Source organism: Tigriopus californicus, chromosome 5 (assembly GCF_007210705.1).
Source record: "Tigriopus californicus strain San Diego chromosome 5, Tcal_SD_v2.1, whole genome shotgun sequence".
NCBI classification, from domain to species: domain Eukaryota; kingdom Metazoa; phylum Arthropoda; class Copepoda; order Harpacticoida; family Harpacticidae; genus Tigriopus; species Tigriopus californicus.
The window spans coordinates 49,081-69,509 of record NC_081444.1 but is presented as its reverse complement, the minus strand read 5'-3'; the positions used below and the strand labels follow the sequence as shown (position 1 = coordinate 69,509).

At 45.6% G+C, this 20,429-nt stretch overlaps 1 protein-coding gene across 2 annotated transcripts in view; it reads left to right on the top strand.

The window, feature by feature from the left end:
- The window catches only part of LOC131880505 (uncharacterized), a 64,536-nt gene that overhangs the window by 16,688 nt on the left and 27,419 nt on the right, over positions 1–20,429 (top strand). Inside the window, exon 2 of one of the 2 annotated variants that reach the window (XM_059227162.1) lies at positions 12,251–12,418. The exons of the other annotated variant lie outside the window; for it this stretch is intronic. Within the exon in view, the coding sequence (XP_059083145.1) occupies positions 12,251–12,418 (168 nt within the window). The remainder of the gene's footprint in view (positions 1–12,250; positions 12,419–20,429) is intronic. 2 annotated transcript variants of the gene reach the window in all.

Genomic DNA, 20,429 nt, shown 5'->3' with positions numbered 1-20,429 from the left:
ACGACTTTTTGTCGACGGTTTCTTGGATCTTGGAGGCTGCACCAGTCAGAGGTTGCTTTTCAGGCACTTTGTGAAGCACTTTGAAGGATTAATAACGACCTGAAAACCGAAAAACTCCTGGCGTCGTCGAGCTTAGCCAAATTCCCATCATGGAAGGAAAGCTTCATGGTATATTTGTATTGCTCGAATCAAGTTCAACGAGATCAAGACACGAGACTTAGTGAAACTAAAGACTAGCTAATAAAATGAATAGACTTGACTTGGAGAGAGTAAGTCGTAGACTGCCCTTTATTCAGGAGGAACATCGTATTATATACAGAGAAGAGGATAGTTGCGCTGAGTGCGCCCATCCCATGTCCGTCGCAACTTGTTGTGACTTTTCAGAGTCCCTTTTGTTGCATCATGCTTTTAGCTTGGCTTTCTCATGACGATGCTGTAGTTTGTATACATATTTCTCTTCAAACCACATGCAGCTTTTATCGGTCAGAGAGCAACACGGATACTTGCGGTGTTGCCTGGACATGAAGCTTCGAGAAGAGCAAGGACATCTTGACCTCCCCAGCGGTCGTCCAACCGTTTGACCCGGCGTTTGACACGCAATTGTTGACGGATGCTTTGTGCCTACACGGATTGGGCTTTGCCCTGATCCAACGCGAAAGGTCGGTGGATGGACGCGGGAAGATCCGCCTTGTTTAATGTGGCTCGTGCGCCTTATCTCCAGCACAGAAGAACTATGCTACCCTTGAGCTAGAATTGAGTGCGATTTGGTTTGCGGTGAAAAAGTGCAAGTACTTTCTGCGAGGAATGCTGGAGTTCGAAATTGTCACGGACCACAGACCGCTCTTGGGGATCTTTGAGAAGCCGTTAGGGTTGATCGAGAACGCGAGGATTCAGAGGCTGTGTGAAAACCTTGAACAATACTCGTTTGCAATTACGTGGGTTGCGGGAAAAAACCACCTGATCGCTGATGCACTGAGCAGGTTACCCACTTTCGCAACAGACCTGTCCTTGGAGGTGGCTCTCTGTGCGAGGGTTTTGGAGGATGACCCGGCATTCTCCATTATTTCCAAGAACATGGTTGAAGAGTACGTGAAACTGAGAGGATGCGTTGAACAAAGCCACATTCTCCCTCACTCATTGTCACCATACAGCAACGTCGTTCACAAATAGTGGTTGGAAGACGGAGGCGGACTGGTTCTTCTCGTCAATCAACTGGTTGTCCCGCGGCTGGCACGACATTGCATACTCAAGCTGCTCCACCTTTCACACTCTTGAATCACAAAAACGACAGAGTTACCGAAACAGCTATATTATTGGCCGGGTATGTGGAAAGAAATAGAGCAGTGGATCCGGCAATGTTCCGTGGGCGTGAGAGCCTTACCATCACAGGCAAGCAAGCCGCTACAGTCCGGAATTGACGATGGGAAGGTCCCAATGGAGGCAGTCTCGGTCGACCTTTTCGAGATAGAAGGAAGGACCTTCCTCATCATGGTTGACTGGTTTAGCGGATTTGCGTTTGTGGCCATGATGGCCTTGCTGTTCACGGACGCGGTCTGGAAGAGGTTATGGCAATGGTTCAACGAGGTTGGATTTCCGAGCTGGCTGCGTGGCGACAACGGCCCGCAGTTTCGACAAAAGTTTGCTGCGTTATGTGACAAGTTTGGGGTTGTGTTCGAGACAAGTTCACCTTACCATCCAAAGAGCAAGGGTCAAGCAGAAGCCGCTGTCAAGCAAGTGAAGGGCCTGTTGAAGAAGATGAACGGTGTCAACGGCGGTGACTTCCGCACAGCACTGTTGGAATGGCGGTTGACTCCAAGGGCGGACGGGTTTGCCCCCTCCTTCGGATTTTTTGGCAGACATCTGCGCACACAGCTACCATCGGCGAGAACCTTGGAGTTCCAAGCAATGGAAGGGTTTGCCAAGGCACACCGCAGGGTGGATGAGACGCGAACGGCTGGGGTCACGGGCACGGGCCTCCGGACCCTCGAAGTCGGGGACTTTGTCCACGTCCAATACCAGATAGACAAAGACTGGTCCTTCAGCGCGGATGTGGTAAGGTCAATGTCCAAATCTGGCCGGTCCTACATGATTGCCACATCTGCCGGCGAATTTGTCCAAAATAGGCGCTTTTTCAGACCCGCACGGACGGGAAGCATCTTTGACGATGCCACGAACCTTCCAAACACCACGCAGGAGCCTATATCGCTGCCAAGAAGAAGCACACGAAAAGCGAAGAAAACCGTTTGATTCCAAGCGGGAATTTGAACCTCGTGCTGGACACTGTCATGTTTTGATGCGTTTGGCGCGGGAAAACCCGGAGAGAAACATGAGAGCCTTAGTAACGAACGGTTTGCGTTATAATTATATGTATATATTTCGCGGACTCAATATTCAGGGGGGAGGTGTAGTGTTGCTTATAAATAACGCTGTATACCTGGCGCCTTATGTGTAACGCACTGTACATTTTTCTCTCTCAGCTGATACAAAAAATACACACACACACTTGTTCTCGTTTCCACCACGAGTCTCTTCTTCGTCCTCCGTCCTCATCGAGGCCACGCCCCCATCCTCCAGGTTATTATCATCAACTACGAATTATTGGAGATAAGGCCGAAATAGGGAAAAATGACTGGATGAACATCACATGTTTGAATTAATTTTTGCATGCCGTCATGACACCAACATGTTCTTGAAGCTATTGGAACTCAGGGGTCCAACACTGGAAATGGTTCTAAGCACGGCTACTGCCTTTGAGTCGGCTCAAGGAATTCGGGAACAGGCCGTACCATTGACGACATTCATGGTGGCAGTCAAGGTGCATGTGATCGTTGTGGACGTACTGGACATTCACGTGTGAGCTGTCCACTCCGTGACATGGTTTGTCATGAATGCAGCAAGGCTGCACATCTGGTGCTGGTTCAAGTCATGAAGATGGTGAATGGTTGACTGATTTATTGTACGGGAAAATAGAGGTTTATATAGAACTGAATGAATTATTGCGAGTATGAATGGTGGTTAAGAGAGAGCATGAGTAATGACATAACATCTCCCTTCTGGGGCGGTTTGAAGCTGGGAAGGAGGGCCAAGTGGCCACGGACGAAAGGGGTGGCGAAAGGCCACGGACGAAGGGGTGGCGAAAGGCCACGGACGAAAGGGCTGCAGGAGCGAGCTGAAGGGCTGCAGGAGCTAGCTGAAGGGCTGCAGGAGCAAGCTGAAGGGCTGCAGAAGCAAGCTGAAGGGCTGCAGGAGCAAGCTGAAGGGCTGCAGGATGATTGCAGGATGCCGACTTGTTGTCTTGGGATGGGTCCACATTTGAAGGGTTTCAAGATTGAGACGTAGACAGAGGACAGCAAGCCGGACGAACCGACTGCGCCATGTCAAGTCATGAAGATGGTGAATGGTGGACTGATTTATTGTGCGGGAAAATAGAGGTTTATATAGAACTGAATGAATTATTGCGATATGAATGGTGGTTAAGAGAGAGCATGAGTAATGATATAACAGTCGTCAACGCATTAAATCAAGGGAACGGTCATTGTCCCGTGAAAGGCCGAAATCCCGGGAGTCATCCTATGGTAGATGTCGCAATCGATCACGTGAGAGCCAACGGGGCAGGGATAGGGTTCGTAGAGCCCCAACACTGAGTCATCGTGACTGAGGAGACAGAAGTCCATCCTCTGCTTACATTCCAGCTGTGGTTGACAAAACGTGTTTCCCATCAACACCAACAATACGTCTCTCCTGCACGTTTGGAAAGGGTAAAATTCAGCACATCACTGCTATTTCAGACACAGGAGCTACTCGCACCTTGATACCGGCGTCAAAACTACCACCGGACATCATGCCCCAACCACATTCCACAACTCTTGTTGCTGCAAATGGGTCATCAATAACCAACGCTGTTTCTATCTTTGGTTGTAATGTCAGTTCCAGGTAGTCCAACTGCTTCCATATCCACTATGGTGTCACCAGATTTGGTTGGTTCAACGTTAATTAGTTTGCACAATCTCATGGCCTTGAATATCATCCCGAAGAACTTTCCCCATCCCATCCCTTGTGATGACATCCTCCAAGGTGTTGTGAGCAAGGAAATCGAGGTAGCTGACACTGTGGAGAAGATCAAAACTGACTATACAGATGTGTTAGTGGATTCTCTTGGCAAAGCATCATGTACAATTCGGGGACCAAAAATGACCATTGAGTTGGACAAGTCCGCAAACGTGAGGCCGTGCAAGGTAACTAGAGCATGTCAAGTTCCAATTCATTTAAAACCCATTACTGATGAGCTAATCAAGGAACTTGTTTCAGCGGGAGCAACTGTGCCATGTACAGAACCCACTGAATGGACCTCACCCGCTCCTTTTGTCAAGAAGCCTGGAGGTAAAAAGGCAAGATTGGTGACCGACTCCCGACAATTGAATAAAACAGTGAAAAGACCTATTCATCCTTTCTCGTCAGTACATGATCTTATGAAACAAGTGAGACCAGACTTGCGATGGTTTGAAAAATTGGATGCAGTACATGGATATTTTCAAGTGCCTTTAGACTATGAGAGTTCCTTACTCACAGCCGTACTGCTGCCTAATGGCAAGCGGAGGTACAGTGTGGCTCCCATGGGATTAAATTCCAGCTCTGATGAATTTAAAATTAGAACTGATGCAACTGTTGCGGGGCTTGAATGGCTGATGAAAATAGTTGACGCCATGCTGGTGCAGGCCCTGACCCGGGGGGAATTATTTCGACGCCTACGAGTTGTGCTTGATTGTTGTAGGGTTGCTGGAATTTGACTTTCCTTAAATACGCTGGCCATTGGACAATCAATGAACTTCGCTGGGTTCATCGTCGGTCCCAATGGAGTTCAACCGGATCCCTCCAAGGTGGCATCAATTCGTCAATTTCCAACGCCTAAAAAATATCACAGAACTCCGATCATTTCTTGGCCTAGCAAATCAGTTGGGGTCATTCTTGCCTGATCTCGCCCACTCCACAAAAACGATGAGGGAACTTCTCAAGAAAAACCACGCGTTTGTTTGGCTTGATATTCATGAGATTGAATTTCGCCGGACCAAGGATCTCCTATGCTCATCTGCCATTGTTGCACCATTCGACCCACATCTCAGGACCGAACTCTTGACGAACGCATCCCGTGTCTATGGTCTGAGTTATGCCCTTATTCAGAGAGGCAAGGACGGGAGACCGAAATTAATCCAGTGTAGTTCACGGTCACTTTCTTCTGCCCGGAAAAATTATGCCACTTTTGAACTCAAGTGTTCGGCTATTTTGTAGGCCATTCAAAAATGTGACTTTTACTTGCGTGGTCTTAAAGGCTTTAAAGTCATCACAGATCATTGGCCTTTGTTGGGTATATTTGAGAAGCATGGCAGCACTTTCTAATGATCGGCTTCAACGAATCTGTGAGATTCTTGTGCGGTACACCTTCTCTGTTGGATGGTCGGCGGGCAAGTTGCATTCGATCGCCAATCCTCTCAGTCGTGCTCTTTTCTTCCCGTGTGATTCAGATTTAGATATTGAAGTTTGTGCTGCGATTGAAATAGCTGACCCAGCTTTGTTGATCATTTGAGGAAATGAAGACGAGGACTATCGTACACTTCGTGAGTGTGTTCAATCTGGGACTTTACTAGCCTCTTTGAACCATTTCTGGTCCATTTTTGATGCTCTTTGGATTGAGGAAGGGTTAATCTTTCACGGATCACAACTCGTTGTTCCCGGTCCAGTTGGATCACAAATCATTGATCTTTTACATGCAAGTAAGTTTGGAGTAACCAAAACGTACACATTGGCACGTCAGCTTTACTCCTGGCCAAGGGTATGGCAAATGAATTTCGTGTCCGGATTTCTGGTTGCCGTGCCTGCCTCGAGGCCTTACCATCTCAAAGCTGTGAGACAGTGCGATCTGGTGAAGCCTCATGCCCAATGGAACAAATCTCTGTGGACCTGTTTGAAATTGACGGGCACCATATTTTATTGGCCGTTGATCATTTCAGTGGGTTCCCTTTGGTGGCACGTCTACGGTCATTGTCCATCAAAACCATATGTTGTACATTGTTGAGATGGTTTTGGGAACATGGATTCCCGAAAATGCTCAAAAGTGACAATGGTCCACAATTCCGTCAAAAATTCGAGGAATTTTTTGTACCACTTATCTCATTCACCATGAAACATCGTCGCTGTACCACGCCCATAGCAATGGTCAGGCTGAAGCGGCCGTGAAATCCATGAAGTTGCTGCTCAAAAAGGTCGGTTTGAATGATGACCTGTTTCGTGAAGACCTCTTCCTCTGGCGTTGTACAATGCAAGCTGACGGATTCAGCCCTGCCTACGGATTTTTTGGTTGCCATCTTCGGAGCAGCCTTCCGGATGCCCGTGAGCCTTCACCCGTGTCTCAGGATTTTATCCAGGCTTGGTGAGCAACCCGGGAGTCAAGTGCTGTGGCTGCTGGTGGCAAAAAATGTGATTCCTCTTTCACCCGGCGATTACGTCCTCTATCAGTCACCCATTGACATGAATTGGTCACTTGGGGGACGGATCATTGAGCGCCTGCTGCCCCACAGTCGTTCTTACCTCGATGAGACGCCGGGTGGGATTTTCCGAAGAAATCGTCGTTACCTCGGCTTGCCCCACCATTGTCATTGCAGGAGCGTGAGCGTGGTCCACAGTTTCCGCCCAGTTCGTCGAACCCACCACCGGCAGACTTGGCGGTTGATGAAGACGTTCGTCCCCGCCGAAGTAACCGTATTCGTGCCGGGAGACACGTCAAATTCGCCAGCCATCCCATCTTCATCTGAAGCGTCGTGGATTCCCGTCTTTATTGCCATCTTTTATTCCGATTCGAACTCGACATGTTGACGCTCTTTTCTCTTTGTTATTGTTTTGGTCTGGCTCAGTGTGACTGACATCTTGAAGACGAAAGTCTCAATGCGTTCAACCTTAAGGGGGGGTTGTTGGAATTTTGCATTTCCTATGAACTCTTGTCCCCTCTTGGCTCATTGGTTGATTTGCTCTCCATTGAACATGAATAAATCGACACTAAAAAAACACGCTGGGATTGACAGCAACGAATTCCGTGCGGCACTTCTAGATTGGCGTGCCACTCCACGTCCGGAGGGCTACGAGCCCGCCCTGGGATTCTTTGGCCGCCATCTTTGGACCCGCCTACCCACGGCTAGGTCAAATGACTTTCAATTGGAGCAAACTACGGCTTTCAGTGCAGCCCCAAAAGCCACAGGTGAGCAACGCGTGCGTGAGGCTGCGGGGAATGCCCTACCGGTATTGAAGCTGGGTGACATGGTCCATATTCAACATCCCATAGACAAAGAATAGTCGCTCCGTGCTGGAGAGATCATTGAAAAATCAGAATTTGGTTGATCCTACGTGGTCGGAACGGATGCTGGATGCTTCGTCCGAAATAGACGATATCTACAACCACCTTGCCCCCTGGATCCTCCAGCGACACCCAATGTTCAACGATCCATCCTTCCGTCTACTTCAACCTCATGGCCAAGGTGAATTGATCCTGTTGTTCCTGTTGGTCCTCCTCCTCTGCTCTGGAAAGTATGCGGAACAAATGTATTTGGTTTGCCATCTGAGGATTATTGGGGCTTCGGACAATGTGTTATTCTTAATGTGACCTTTTAAGCAATCTTTGGACCTTAAAGGCGCCGTATCACGGATTGTTATCATTCATTGGACCCGAACGTGGAACTTAACAAGAAAGAAGGCATCCATGAGAAAATGAAATTTGAATTCTACGTCTATTTTTGGTATTTGTATATTCACTTCGCTTTATACTTTGGGGAGATGTAGTATTCTATGGACCTGATATTCTCTACACTCGTCTGTACTTTCTGCGCGTCTGTGTTCACAATAGAGGGCTTAACTAGCCCTCTAGTTCACAATACTCACTGTTCCGAGTATCGCTGATCTCAACTGCTTGGTCTCGGCGTACCCATGAACCGTTATCAGTTCTTCAGGTGGAACAGGGACTGAATCAACTACTTCTTCACCATTTTCCAACAGGACTTGTGACGGGGCCCCTCGTTCTGAAGTCCCTTCAAAAACTTGAAGTGTTGGCCGAAACGAACAATCATGTGGTGCCATTTTTAACCCTCAGCACCTTCCTCCAGTTTCCAACTACCTGGAACGTCCAAAACGGAATCCTTTCCATCACGGTTCAGGTCCCATTGGTTAAAAAATCGTCGGAGATGACTCTTTTCAAACTTGTACCTGGACCATTGGAATTGTCTTATTCGACAACAGTTTTGCCCAAAACCAAGGATTTCATTGCGACATCTCCAGGGGAAGCCCACTTTCATTTAATTGGAGAGGAAGAATTAGAGGATTGCAGTCGTTTCAGTGAACATTATGTTGGCAAGTCTTCGACGAATTATAAAAACTATGAAGACCATTGTGCATGAGCGTTGCTCAATGGAAATGCAACGGCTGCAAAGAAGCATTGCGAGATAGAATTGTACGAGAGGCCAACTATAGCCCTCTTACGCTGCACGAAATATATTTTACGTTTTGGATTCCCGAGGGCGCTTTGTCATTCAGCCTCTACCAAATAAAGGGCCGATTGGGCCAATTCCTTGTTATTGAATTATAATGCGTTTGTGTTGTTTTTGACTAATTCTATCAAAATCTTACTTTCAATTAGTGCCTCGGGTAACATTATGTCCGGAAAAAAAATTTGCGTTCAAGGCAAGGCACGAGCAGTTTATGTAGCAATCTACCATGCCTCTTCCCGTTTTCTCTGGGCCGTATGACGATGCAAATAAAGGCCCTTATTCAAGAAGTTATGGATCAAGTGTTCCTGCTCATCCATTCTCAGAAACAAGACATCGTTGTCCAATGCCATCCTCAGGACCCGGAAAAACTGAGCGTTTTTGGAACCGCAATAATCCAATTACCACCCAGTTGCTTCTTGATAGGTCCACACTACTCTGCTTCTTCTTCTTATCACGCTGAGACCAAGGCGGTCGCTATGACACCAATAGGACTCTCCTTTACAACGCCTGAACTACCCACGGACACGTCCCCTGAAGACACCCACACCGCTACCCAGGAACTAATTGTTTGTTTATTGTATGGCCACCCATAGCACATAGAGTGTATGGAGGGTATAGGTTAGAGAAGAAAAGGGAAACAAGATGGGAGAGGATTATGAAACTAATTTAGAACAACACTCGACTGAATTGAGACATTGGTGGCCCTTCTTGTGTGCGGCGTCAAAACAAGACTCGGAGGGCACAGAAATCCAGCTTCTTCAGGGCCGTTATGAAGGAGGTACAAGAGGACGTCTGTCGAAGTTCCAACGGCAAAGCATTCAAATATTTTTTTGACACGAATGGCAAGGAAATGGCCACGTCACCTCAAGTTGAAATTATCCACTTTTTGTAAGTTTTGGGACGTGCTTCTCGTGTTGAATGGGCGGACGGCAACGACTCCGAGAGAAAAGAGGAGCTCCTCCGAATTCCAGCGAAATAAAATCACCCTCTCAGTGAAGAGCTTGTGAACAAGAACTAAGTCCAGCTGAATTCTTCTCTTCTCCAGGGAGACCAAGCCTAGTGTTTCTAGTCTGTCGTAATATGGCAGGTCTCTGCACTTGCCCGACACTTTTGTTCCCCGCCTCTGCACAGACTCAATCGCACCAATATCTTTCTTTAAGACTGGATACCACACTTGGGTGCCAAATTCAAACAAGGGCCGGACGTAGGTCTTGAACAACTTGGCCCAAATCTCACAAGCCCTTGTTATAAAGTGACGTTTAAGCAAGCCTAGAATACGATTTGCTCTTACTTTCACGTCTGAGCAATGCCTGCTGAACGTATTTGATGGGTCAAAGGTGATTCCAAGATCTTTTTGAGAGACTTTTTTGGACAGGAGAGAACCATTCGTCATCGAGTAAGTGAAAGGCTTAGAGTCTTGGCGTCTGCCAAAACTCATAAACGTGCTTTTCGGGGAGTTCAATCCCATGCCGTTTACCGAGGCCCATCTTTCAACCGCTGAAATGTCCCTCTGAAGAGCTTGTACGTCTCCTAGGTCACTGATCTTTCGGAAGAGCTTCACATCGTCTGCAAACTTCAACATCCCCGATCCATGCAAAGGTTATAAGTCATTCACATAGACGAGAAAAAGAAGTGGTCCAAGTACACTCCCTTGGGGAACACCAGATTTGACTGGTTTCCACTCAGAGCCAGTGCCATTCAGAACCACTGGTGCTCTTCCTCTTAACCATGATTGCATCCAGGTTTTCACTGGGCCAAAAAACCCGACGTCGTCCAACTTCCGCAATAATAGTCCATGGTCAACTTTGTCAAGGGCCTTTGAAAAATCCAAATAGATCGCATCCAGATCAGCACCCAATTAAAGACGTCGATATAAGCCAAGACAATTCTCATTGTATAACACTATATGTATGCATTGTAGCTTTGTCAATAACCCTCGTGAAGGTTATTGGGTTCTTGTATATGACGTCTTTGCAACTCGTTGCTTAACTTCTAGCTGGGAGTGTTCAGAGTCTCCGAAACGGTTACTTATTGATCATCTATGTTTGTGCAATGTCTTTGTAGTTAGATTTCTCTCAGTGTTGTAGACAGTTTTTCCGCTAATAAAAGACATTTGGTAGCGGAAAGGAAGTCCGCAAAAAAAGAAAAAAATGAGCAATGAAGGAGCCGAAGAAAGAAGTGAGTTTGTACGTCATTGTATTAACTAGCCTGGATTCTTGGGGGCTTGATGGTGCTCTCAAAACGCACATTAAGCCTCTACGGTCACTACAATTGACCCCAAATCCTGGGTTGGGATAAGTCTCATGAATGCTTTTGAAAACGTACAGTTTCAGATATCTTTTGTACCTTCTCTGAATACTGTACAATCCCAACCTTTCTAACCTCTCCCAATGCGAGAGCTCTCTCATATCCTCAATGATCCTAGTAAAACGCTTTGGACCTACTCGAGCTTTTGCAAACCTGCTGAACGCATTGGCGCTCAAATGGGTGAAGCATATTCAAGATGTGGCTGGACAGCCGACTTGTACAGAGTTAGCACGTGATACTATCGCTGGACTTAACCGTGCGATATATCCAACCACACATTTGAAATGCTTTACCAACTTTCAACTGGATAAGCTCATCAAACTGTCCATTATCTTGGAGGACTACACCTAAATCCTTCATGGATGAGACCTGCTCAATTTCCTTACCTTCATCATATAATAGTGGAGTGTCTAATGGCGTCGACCCAAAGGTTATTGAACGGAATTTTATTCCATTCAGTGCCATGATACTCGCAGCAACCACGGAGTAGATTTGGTCTAGGACCTATACCAGATCTGAAGCGGAGCAATGAAAATGATGAAAAGGAGAGGACCCAAAATGGAGCCCTAAGGAACACCCGACTTGACATCATGTATGTCACTAAGGGATGCCTCAACCGTAACCAATTGCTTCCTACAAGAAATGAAACTTCGCAACCAATTGAGAATTTTGCCTTGGATCCTAATCTCATGGAGCCTGTTAACTAAAAGGCCATGATCTACCTTGTCAAAGGCCCTGGCAAGGTCGAGATAGACTACGTCAACTAAATAATACTAACGGTGCTCGTAGCCCATGTTGGCTAGGAGGAAGGACTTCATGAATATCAAGAAATTCAACAAGTTTGAACTTCATGATCTTCTCAAACACCTTTGCAATATTCAAAGTGAGAGAAATCGGCCTATAGTTACTGGGCAGCGACTTATTTTCTTCTTTGAATTGAAGCTAATTATACTACAATATAAAGCTAGATACTAAAAATACTATAAATACTAAAGCTAAACATAAACGATCAATAAGCTTATTAAGGTTTTAAAGTAATTACTTCTTAACAAAGAGCTATGAAAAACTAGTTGAAAAAGTTGAGTAAATAAATGCAATTCCCATTTATTCATTCACGCACAAACACCACGAACATTACACGTGATCAGCAACAAAGAAAGTCGCACCTTGGTGCTAAATTCTTGGGAGAACAGAACAGCAGCAAACTAAAATGCGTCTGATCTCAGCGAGCTCTAAAGCAGAACGAAATTGGGGTTATATAATATTCAGCATGGGTATGAATGTTACCCTACCCTTTATGTTTCTAAATGTCTCCCTTCTCTGTGTCCTTATCCGGAATGAGGATAAGTGTTGCCTAAGAGATCTTTGGATTGATCTTTCTAGAAGTCTTCTTTCAAAAAAAAAATGTTTCATTTCAGACATGGATTTGTTCAGACGTGCCATGAGGGACGTCTGTTTAAAAGATCTCTTCACGGCAACCCTGATTGAATTGAATGCTAATACGGATGGCGAGAAACGAAAAGAATTGTTCTACCGACTGATGGGAAAGCCTAGTTACCAATATTGCCAAAATCTGGTTCCATTTGGCAAGTCTCATTTTTATCTTTTCAGGATTTGAGGGTCGATAGCCACAAACTACAAAATGATAGCTGAATATTTTTACGGTACACTTTGTACTTGCTGAAGAGTTTAAGATTTATTATTATAATAACAAGCTTGGGCATTTTCTTGATTGCATGTGTGTCATTGGCACCTGACAAGAAAAAAACCTTGTTGATGGTGACTCATGAATTAGTGTAAAGAATATTCTCATTGTATTGATGTATCATGATATATTGTTGTGCAATATACGGGAGATTCCTCAACCAGAATCAAATTTTAGGTAGTAAAGTAATTTTAGGTTAACTAATTGCTTTAGGATGTAGAGCAACTTATTGAGGTACTTGTGAGTCATGAGTCAGTCGATGTAATCTGTCTTGACTTTGTCAAACGCTTTGGCAAAGGAGATCATGGCCTTTTAGATGACAGGTTTCATGTGATTGGAATTCATGGCAAGGTTCTCAATTGGTTACGAAGTTTCATTTGCGATAGGGAGGAACTAGTTCAGGTTAGAGGATCCCTTACTGAGGTCCATGATGTCAAGCCGGGTGTTCCTCAGGGCTACATTTTAGGTCGTCTTGTGCTGAGCCCAGGCCTTTAATCTCTCTGTGCCATTTACCCTTTGTTTGGTTCGATGAGTGAAGTGGGTCGACAGAAACTACGCAAAGTTTCACCCATGTACGAACTTCTAGAAATATGGACTGTGAACGAGTTTTCCGTCATATCGGCCTGCTCTTGGTCATAGAAACTCTGATAGCTTTCGAATTCAAATAATCAAAAGATTCGTAGATCTCTGCAATCAATTTTGTCAACGTGTTTAGCGCCTCATTTTTTTGGAACGTTATATGACACAGTCGGAGTAAACAGCCCAGGCGGAAATGCAGATAATGGATAAACAGACCGTCATTGACATGACAGGCGTCTATTTACTCACTATATTCACATATTTCACAAGTGACAAATCAACACCAAGCCCAGGACGAGGACATTCTTGAGCTAACGGAGCAATATGGAAGAGCAGTACTGAATAGATCAACACCAGACTATGGCGGGTTGAACAAAGGAAAGCAACGTGGAGCGCCGACATCAATTTCGCATGGCAAGCAATCTTAACCCAGTTCACCAAAACCGCGGTAATGACTCCAGCTTGTGCTTTTTCATCTTGAAGAGAAGAACAAGTGATTGCTATCCTGGACAGAATGGCGTCTTGGTCCGTCCGATGGGAAAGCTACCAAGAGGTGTGATCCTAATGCCATCTCATATAAAGCTCAGATTGGGGCCCAATGTTGATCGGATTTAAGGACATGGTTGCCTTGGATGTGCTGCCTCTGATTTTTTCTCAATCAGAGGAGTCACAAATGAAAAGCTGGCAATATTGAGGAATCAGAAGCGATTTTTCTGATATTTTGGTGGACTCACTCAGGGTATTGGCAGGAACCATGGGGCCTGATATGCACATTCACATGGACGAATCAGCTGGGGTGAAACCTTGCCGGGTGACGGAGGCGAGGCTTGTGCCAATACACTTGAAAAAGATGACGGATAATCTGATCGATTAACTACTTACGGTTGGTGTAATAAGCCCATGCACAGAGCAAACTATTTGGACCTCCCCAGCTTATTTTGTTGAGAAAGTGGGTGGCAAAAAAGCCCGTGTGTTTACAGACTACCATCAACTTGATAGGCTGGACGTCGAGCAATCCATCCCTTTTCTTCGCCACCAGACTTGATCAAACAAGTCAAGCCACATTCTTCATGGTTTGCTAAAATTGACGTGGTTCCTAGTTATTTTCAAGTACCATTGGACCCTGAAAGCGCTCTGTAAACGAATTTTGGTCTCGATAAGAAAAGCAGTCAGCAATGTGGGTGCAATGGGATTTATTGCAAGTTCCGGCAAATTTAATGTACCATCGGGCTAGGCAGTGGAAGGTTTGGAATATCTTCTCAAAGTCGTGGATGTTTCTGTCAGGTATTTGCAACAAACAAGCCGTTTTATTTAATATAATGGAAGAGTAGTCTATAAGTGGAAGGGTAAAGAAGTGTCTAGAACCAGGGATGAGAAATCGTTAAAAGCCATTTTTAACCAGGTGGCAGAAAATGGTGGCAAAATGTGGGAGAAATTCCTTCGAAGTGGATTTTTGCCAATGTTAAATAACTTGGATCGGAAATTATTAAAAGCCATTTTTGACCAGGTGGCAGAAAATGGTGGCAGAAGGTGGCAGAATTTCCTTCGAAGTTCAAGGCTCTTTTCGGGGCTAAGCTGGATGTGGTTAGGATGCAGCAACAAAGTCGAATTTTGCCATCGCTGTCTAGGACAAAAAGGAGTTACTAGAGGGAACCAGGGTAGAGAAATAAGCTATTGCAGTAGATGATTATATCATGACTTATCAAATCCAGGAGAGATCCACAAAAGGAGCGCCAATCGTGGCCATGTTGCTGAAAAAAAATTTTCATTGACTTGACGGTGGATTCGGCGTGTCCGTTGGAGGCCGGATGATAAGCAGAAGCCAGCTCGTGAGTAATATGATGATGATGGCAACATTCCGCGAATTGAGATCGAAATTGAGGACCGCCATCAGATCGAATAGTTTGTGGGATCCCCGAATCCTCAAACCAATCTTTTAGGATATCGATGACTGCCTGGGCCTCCATTCGGGATAGGCGGGCCACGCAACCCGAAAATCGGTTAAGGTAATGATCCCCATGACCCCCAGTGCACTCAAAGATGTCAACAGCAATAGCCTCAAATGGTCAGGAGGCCGTGGATTGGATCAAGGGTTCCACCGGATGACTCAGACGATGTTCTTGGCATGATGCGTATGAACTAACGACCTGATCAATGTCATTATTCATGCCTAGCCAAAGATAGAGGTGGCAAGCCCAGGCATCAGTGCGGCAAATGCCTAGATGGGAGGCATGGAGACCACGTAAAATGAATGGGTGAAAGGCTTGCGGCAAGACAATGCGGTGTTCTTGCAGGACAAACAGCCCCGTGGTTTCGTAGACAGACAGGTTATCCCACTGCTTTGAATATAATTTGGACGGTTGAGATTTGGTATTGGGGATAAGGATTTAGGAGACTGGCCCCCGAACGGCTGGATTACAGCCGGATTGAGCTGGATTCTCGGGATTAGGGCTTTCCTCGGCTCCCACCCCTTTTGAGCCCCCTTTTTCAATATTCCCTACAAATGGAAGAGTACGTAGAGATCACCAGTTGATAATCAATATCCACTTTGTTACTTATTGAAATCGAGTCCCATGCTGAATTGGGATGGCGTTAGCTTGGACGGTGTTGAGGTCAATGGTCACCAATTGACGTCCTGTTCAGGAGATTTTAATTCATCAAAGAGCAGGTATTGGGATAATGAATCGCCAATGTGATGGCTTTTGCCCGGCGTCCACTGGATATCGAAGGTGTATCCCAACAGCTTGATGAGGATCTGTTGAAAACGAATATTATCCATGGAGGCCAGGTTGGAACACTTGAAAACTCCGAGAAGGGGGCTATGATGGTTTATCACAGTGAAGTGCAGGTCTAGAAGATAAACCTGGCATTTTTGTACGACCCACTAAACAGCCAGGGCCTCAATCTCAGAAACGGCATACCGAGTTTCAGCATCGCGCGGGTAAAGCAATCCACATTGAATTAATTTGGATTGGCCATTGGTATTCGGTTGTAGAAGAGCGTATCCCAATCCATTCAAGCGAGAAGCGTCGGTGAGAAGGAAGGTGGTCAATGAAGGATTGAAATGACCCAGGACTGGACCTTTGGGATTGGTGAGAATTGATTTTACCGCATCAAACGATACTTGATGGTCTGCCAACCATTGAAATATCATATCCTTCTTCAGCAGGTTCCTGAGAGGTCGGGATGCATGGGCCAGATCGGGTACAAGCTGATTGGTCAAAACCAAGAACGATCGCAAATCTGTGAGGTTGGCGGGAGCGGGGAATTTGGAATTAGTTGCCACCTTGGCTGGTTCCGGGCGCACACCTTCGGGACCAATCACATGTCCGGCGAATTTCACGGATGAACCGATTTGAGCCTTGGTCTTGGAAAGGGTGATGTTGTTTTCCTCGCATCTCTTTACCACAGCCTCAGTTTTCTGTGCTAAATCCTTGTACAAATCGGTACAGATGAGACTATCATCAACGATCTTACGGACTCCAGCAAGACCACCGAGGGCTTGATCCCCTTGAGCGCAGAATTTATTGCCAGAAGTGTTGAGACCCATGGGGGCCTGACAATAGCAAAGGCACCCAAACGGAGTCAAGGAAGTAGTCCGATGTCTGGATGTAGGATCTAGCTCTACCTGCCAGTATCCCGTCCCCGCATCCAAAACAACCAACCATTTGAAGAGGCTGGGATTGAGGTCGCGATGGTCTTGGCGGAGGAAAACGGATGGATTGGTTGCTTAACGTAAGAATGTATAGGCCCCCTTCTTGTTCAAGAAGCTCTTTATGTCAGCTCACCAATTCACTGGAAATGAGGTAGATTAGGCACTTTCCTCGAAAGATATCTTTGTAGGGGAATTTAGTTTTCCGGCTAGCGTTGTATTGTAGAGTGGGAGGACAGTCCCGTTGGGCATATTCCCGTTTCAAGATCGACATTTCAGTCGCTCGAAAAGCTGGAAGAATTTTCGATCTCGCACAATTTCTCCCAGCATGCTGGTGCGGCCTCCAGAGCGAATAATGTTCTGGATTTGGTCTTTTCCAATGACCCTGATCTGATCCAGTATGTCCATGTGACAACTAGTAATCTGTCAGATCAACATGCTCTTGAGATAGGGTCGACCATAGACCACTGAAAGTTATTTTCAGTGGTTTATGGGTCGACCATAACTCAAAAGCCGGCATGCTTTAGAGTAAAAGTGGCAGAAGAGGTCGGTTTGGTTAAGTTCCAGTTCAAAGATGAACATTGACCGATGATTGTAGAAAGATTAGAGGAACTGTACCTGGTTTCAATTCTGAAACTGGAATCTTCCATAGATGCAGTTATTGCTAAATTAGTTTCAGTTTTTGAGGAAGTTTGCTCCAGTCTAGCAATATCTGAATGTGTTCCGGAAGGTGGGACACAGAAAAAAGTAAGAAGTCCAAGGTAAAAGAAGACTTTGTTTTGTTCAAAAAGAGTTGCAAACTATCTAAGAGGCTGAAAGCACTTCGAATTCAGTAATTTTGGGTAGTCTCCAAAACAATTTGGACGCAATTTAGGGTAAGATTAAGGCCTCCATCGAAAATGACCAGTTACAAACTGAGAGTAAGGTGGTTCAGGAGGTCAGGTCGAATATGAAGACTTTTTTCTCTCATGCTGTTATATTCTAGTCACCGATATCAATTTACATGTATCACTACTCCTGCTCCTATCATCATACTCGCCATAGACATTTTCCCTTATTAAAAATACCTCCACAAACGATCAATAAATATCTAGTCAACAACCAGCATCCGGCAATCATACATGGCGCAGTCGGTAGTAGCCACCTCCAGGTGGAAGAACCTTCCCCCAGACGACTGAGGACGCCAATGCGGAACTTGGACCCAGAGGAGACGTGATGCGTGCGGAATGGCCGTGGTTGCAGCGGGTGGGCATGGTGCAGCGGGATGGCCGTGGTCGCAGCGAGAGCGTGGTGCGTGCGGAAGGCCCGTGGTTGCAGTGACCCGCCCGTGGGTGCAGCGGAAGGTCCGTGGATGCAGCGGTGACTGGGCCAGGTCGACCGTGGGGTGTCCGAGGTGCTGGGGGAGACATCAATGCTTGGATGGTTGGGGAGGACCGGTGGACGTGGTGACCCGGATGGAGGATAGATCTTAGTCAAACCCTTCAACGCCTAGTCAGCCCTTCTAGTCACTACATTATTCAACTCTAGTCATATATACATCATTTATTTATGTTCATGCTTGTCTAGTCAAATGTCGCAATTCTCTAGTCATTCCCACCAAACCCTCTGTGATATTTTTGTGCTGTACCCCCCCCATTGTCAACCCTGCCCCCCCTCCCCCGGGAAGGGAGATGTTATATTCTAGTCACCGATATCAATTTACATTTATCACTACTCCTGCTTTCACCATCATACTCGCCATAGACATTTTCCCTTATTATAAATACCTCCACAAACGATCAATAAATATCTAGTCAACAGCCAACATCCGGCAATCATACACAAGGCTAACATGCTTGGAGATCAGTTTTCTAGTGTGTTTTCAACCCCACTGAGTTCAGAAACAACAGCTCATAGGTCTAATGACGAGTCTGTTGAGATGTAGTTAGTTAAATTGAGCAATTTGATGACCTCATAGTTACAGACCAAGATGCTTTAGCGGCCATCAAGGACTTAAGGCTTTCAAGTTGTCCTGGTCCTGATGTTGTCACATCTCAGTTTCTGATGCGATGCTCATTGGTTGTTGCTCCTGTTTTCTCGTCCTTAATGCGTTGCATCTTGGATCAGGGCAAGTTCTTCAAGTTCCATATTCTCTAGAATTAGCTCACATTGTTCCAATGTTTAAAAGGGGAGATAAGGCGCTCCCCAGTAACTATAGGCCGTCTCCTCTCACCTTGAACATGCGAAGGTGATTTAACAGATCATGAAGTCCAAACTTTTTGAATATCTTGAAGACTATGAAGTCCTCCCTCCTTGTGATTGGATAAGAAGCTTCATTCAGGATAGGAAGCAAATTGTTAAGGACGAGGGAACCCTTAGTGACATACATAATGTAAGGCCTCTCCTTTTCATAATATTCATTGCCCCACCTCAAAAGCTTAGTTTTACTGCCAGTCTCTCTTCTTATGCTGACGATACAAAGTTATTTTCTGGTAGAATTGGCAAGATTGCACTAGCCTTGCGCAGGACCTAGAAAGAATCTACTGTTGGGTTACTGAGAGTAATATTGTTTATTGATTTAACCACTCAAACATCAGTTAGATGATAAAAGAGTATATGGCGTTAGAGGTAGGGCCAAGGGTAAATAAAAGGAGAAGAAAATACCGAGCAATGCTCCACCAAAACCAAGATCTCCCTTCCAAGCGCAGGCAACATTCACCGTGTTGCCACTTTTTCTACGACGAGGTTGGTCAAGCTGCTTTTGAACTTTTGTCGTTTCGACACATCTCACTGACAATGGCGACTCATTTCAAGCTCTGGTCATTCCAACAAAGAAAGAATATCCACGAGCTCTCGTTCGAGCCAAGGGCTCAAAAACGGGCTTTCTTGCCAGCCTCCTATTTTCTATAAGCTCACTTTTGCTTCGGACAAAATACGACGGTGCGTCGCCCAGTGGCCTGATTGCTATCTGGCCTGTACACACTTTGAAGGTAAAGACCAAGTCCAGTTTCAGCCGTCTTACCTCAAGGGATTGCAAAGACAGGAATGTAAGGCGGTTTGGTTAGGGCACACCCCAAAAATTTTGCACCACTTTGTGGCCCTTTGTTGAACTTTCTCCAACAATGCAACGTCCCGACGGTTGGGGGGATACCATTCTTGGGAAGGAAATTCCAAGAATGGATGCATTCTCTAGAGCAGAAATGTCGATGGATCATGCCCAACATCCCGTTGGAGTTAGATGCCACATTTGCAGTGTTGGTCGAAGGTCAAACAATTATCAAATGAAACTCAAAGGTCGACATGGTGCAATTGCCTGAAGAGGGAAACACCAGCAATGTTGTAATTGAGCTCAATGTCTGATGATTTCCGGCCAAGACTCCAGACCACGCACTTTGATGCATTGAAATGCATTTTATTTTCCTTAGCCCAGTCAGACACATAATCTAAATCATCCTGGAGGGACTTGAAATCGTTTGGACCTAAAATCTGGCGGAAGAGTTTGATATCGTCGGCGAATTTTGATACCAAGGCGCCATGTCTCGACTTTGGATCGCTAATAAACACGAGAAATAGGNACTTAAACGTGCGATATATCCAACCACACATTTGAAAAACTTTACCCACCTTCAACTGGATATGCTCATCGAACTTTCCATTATTTTGGAGGACTACACCTAGATCT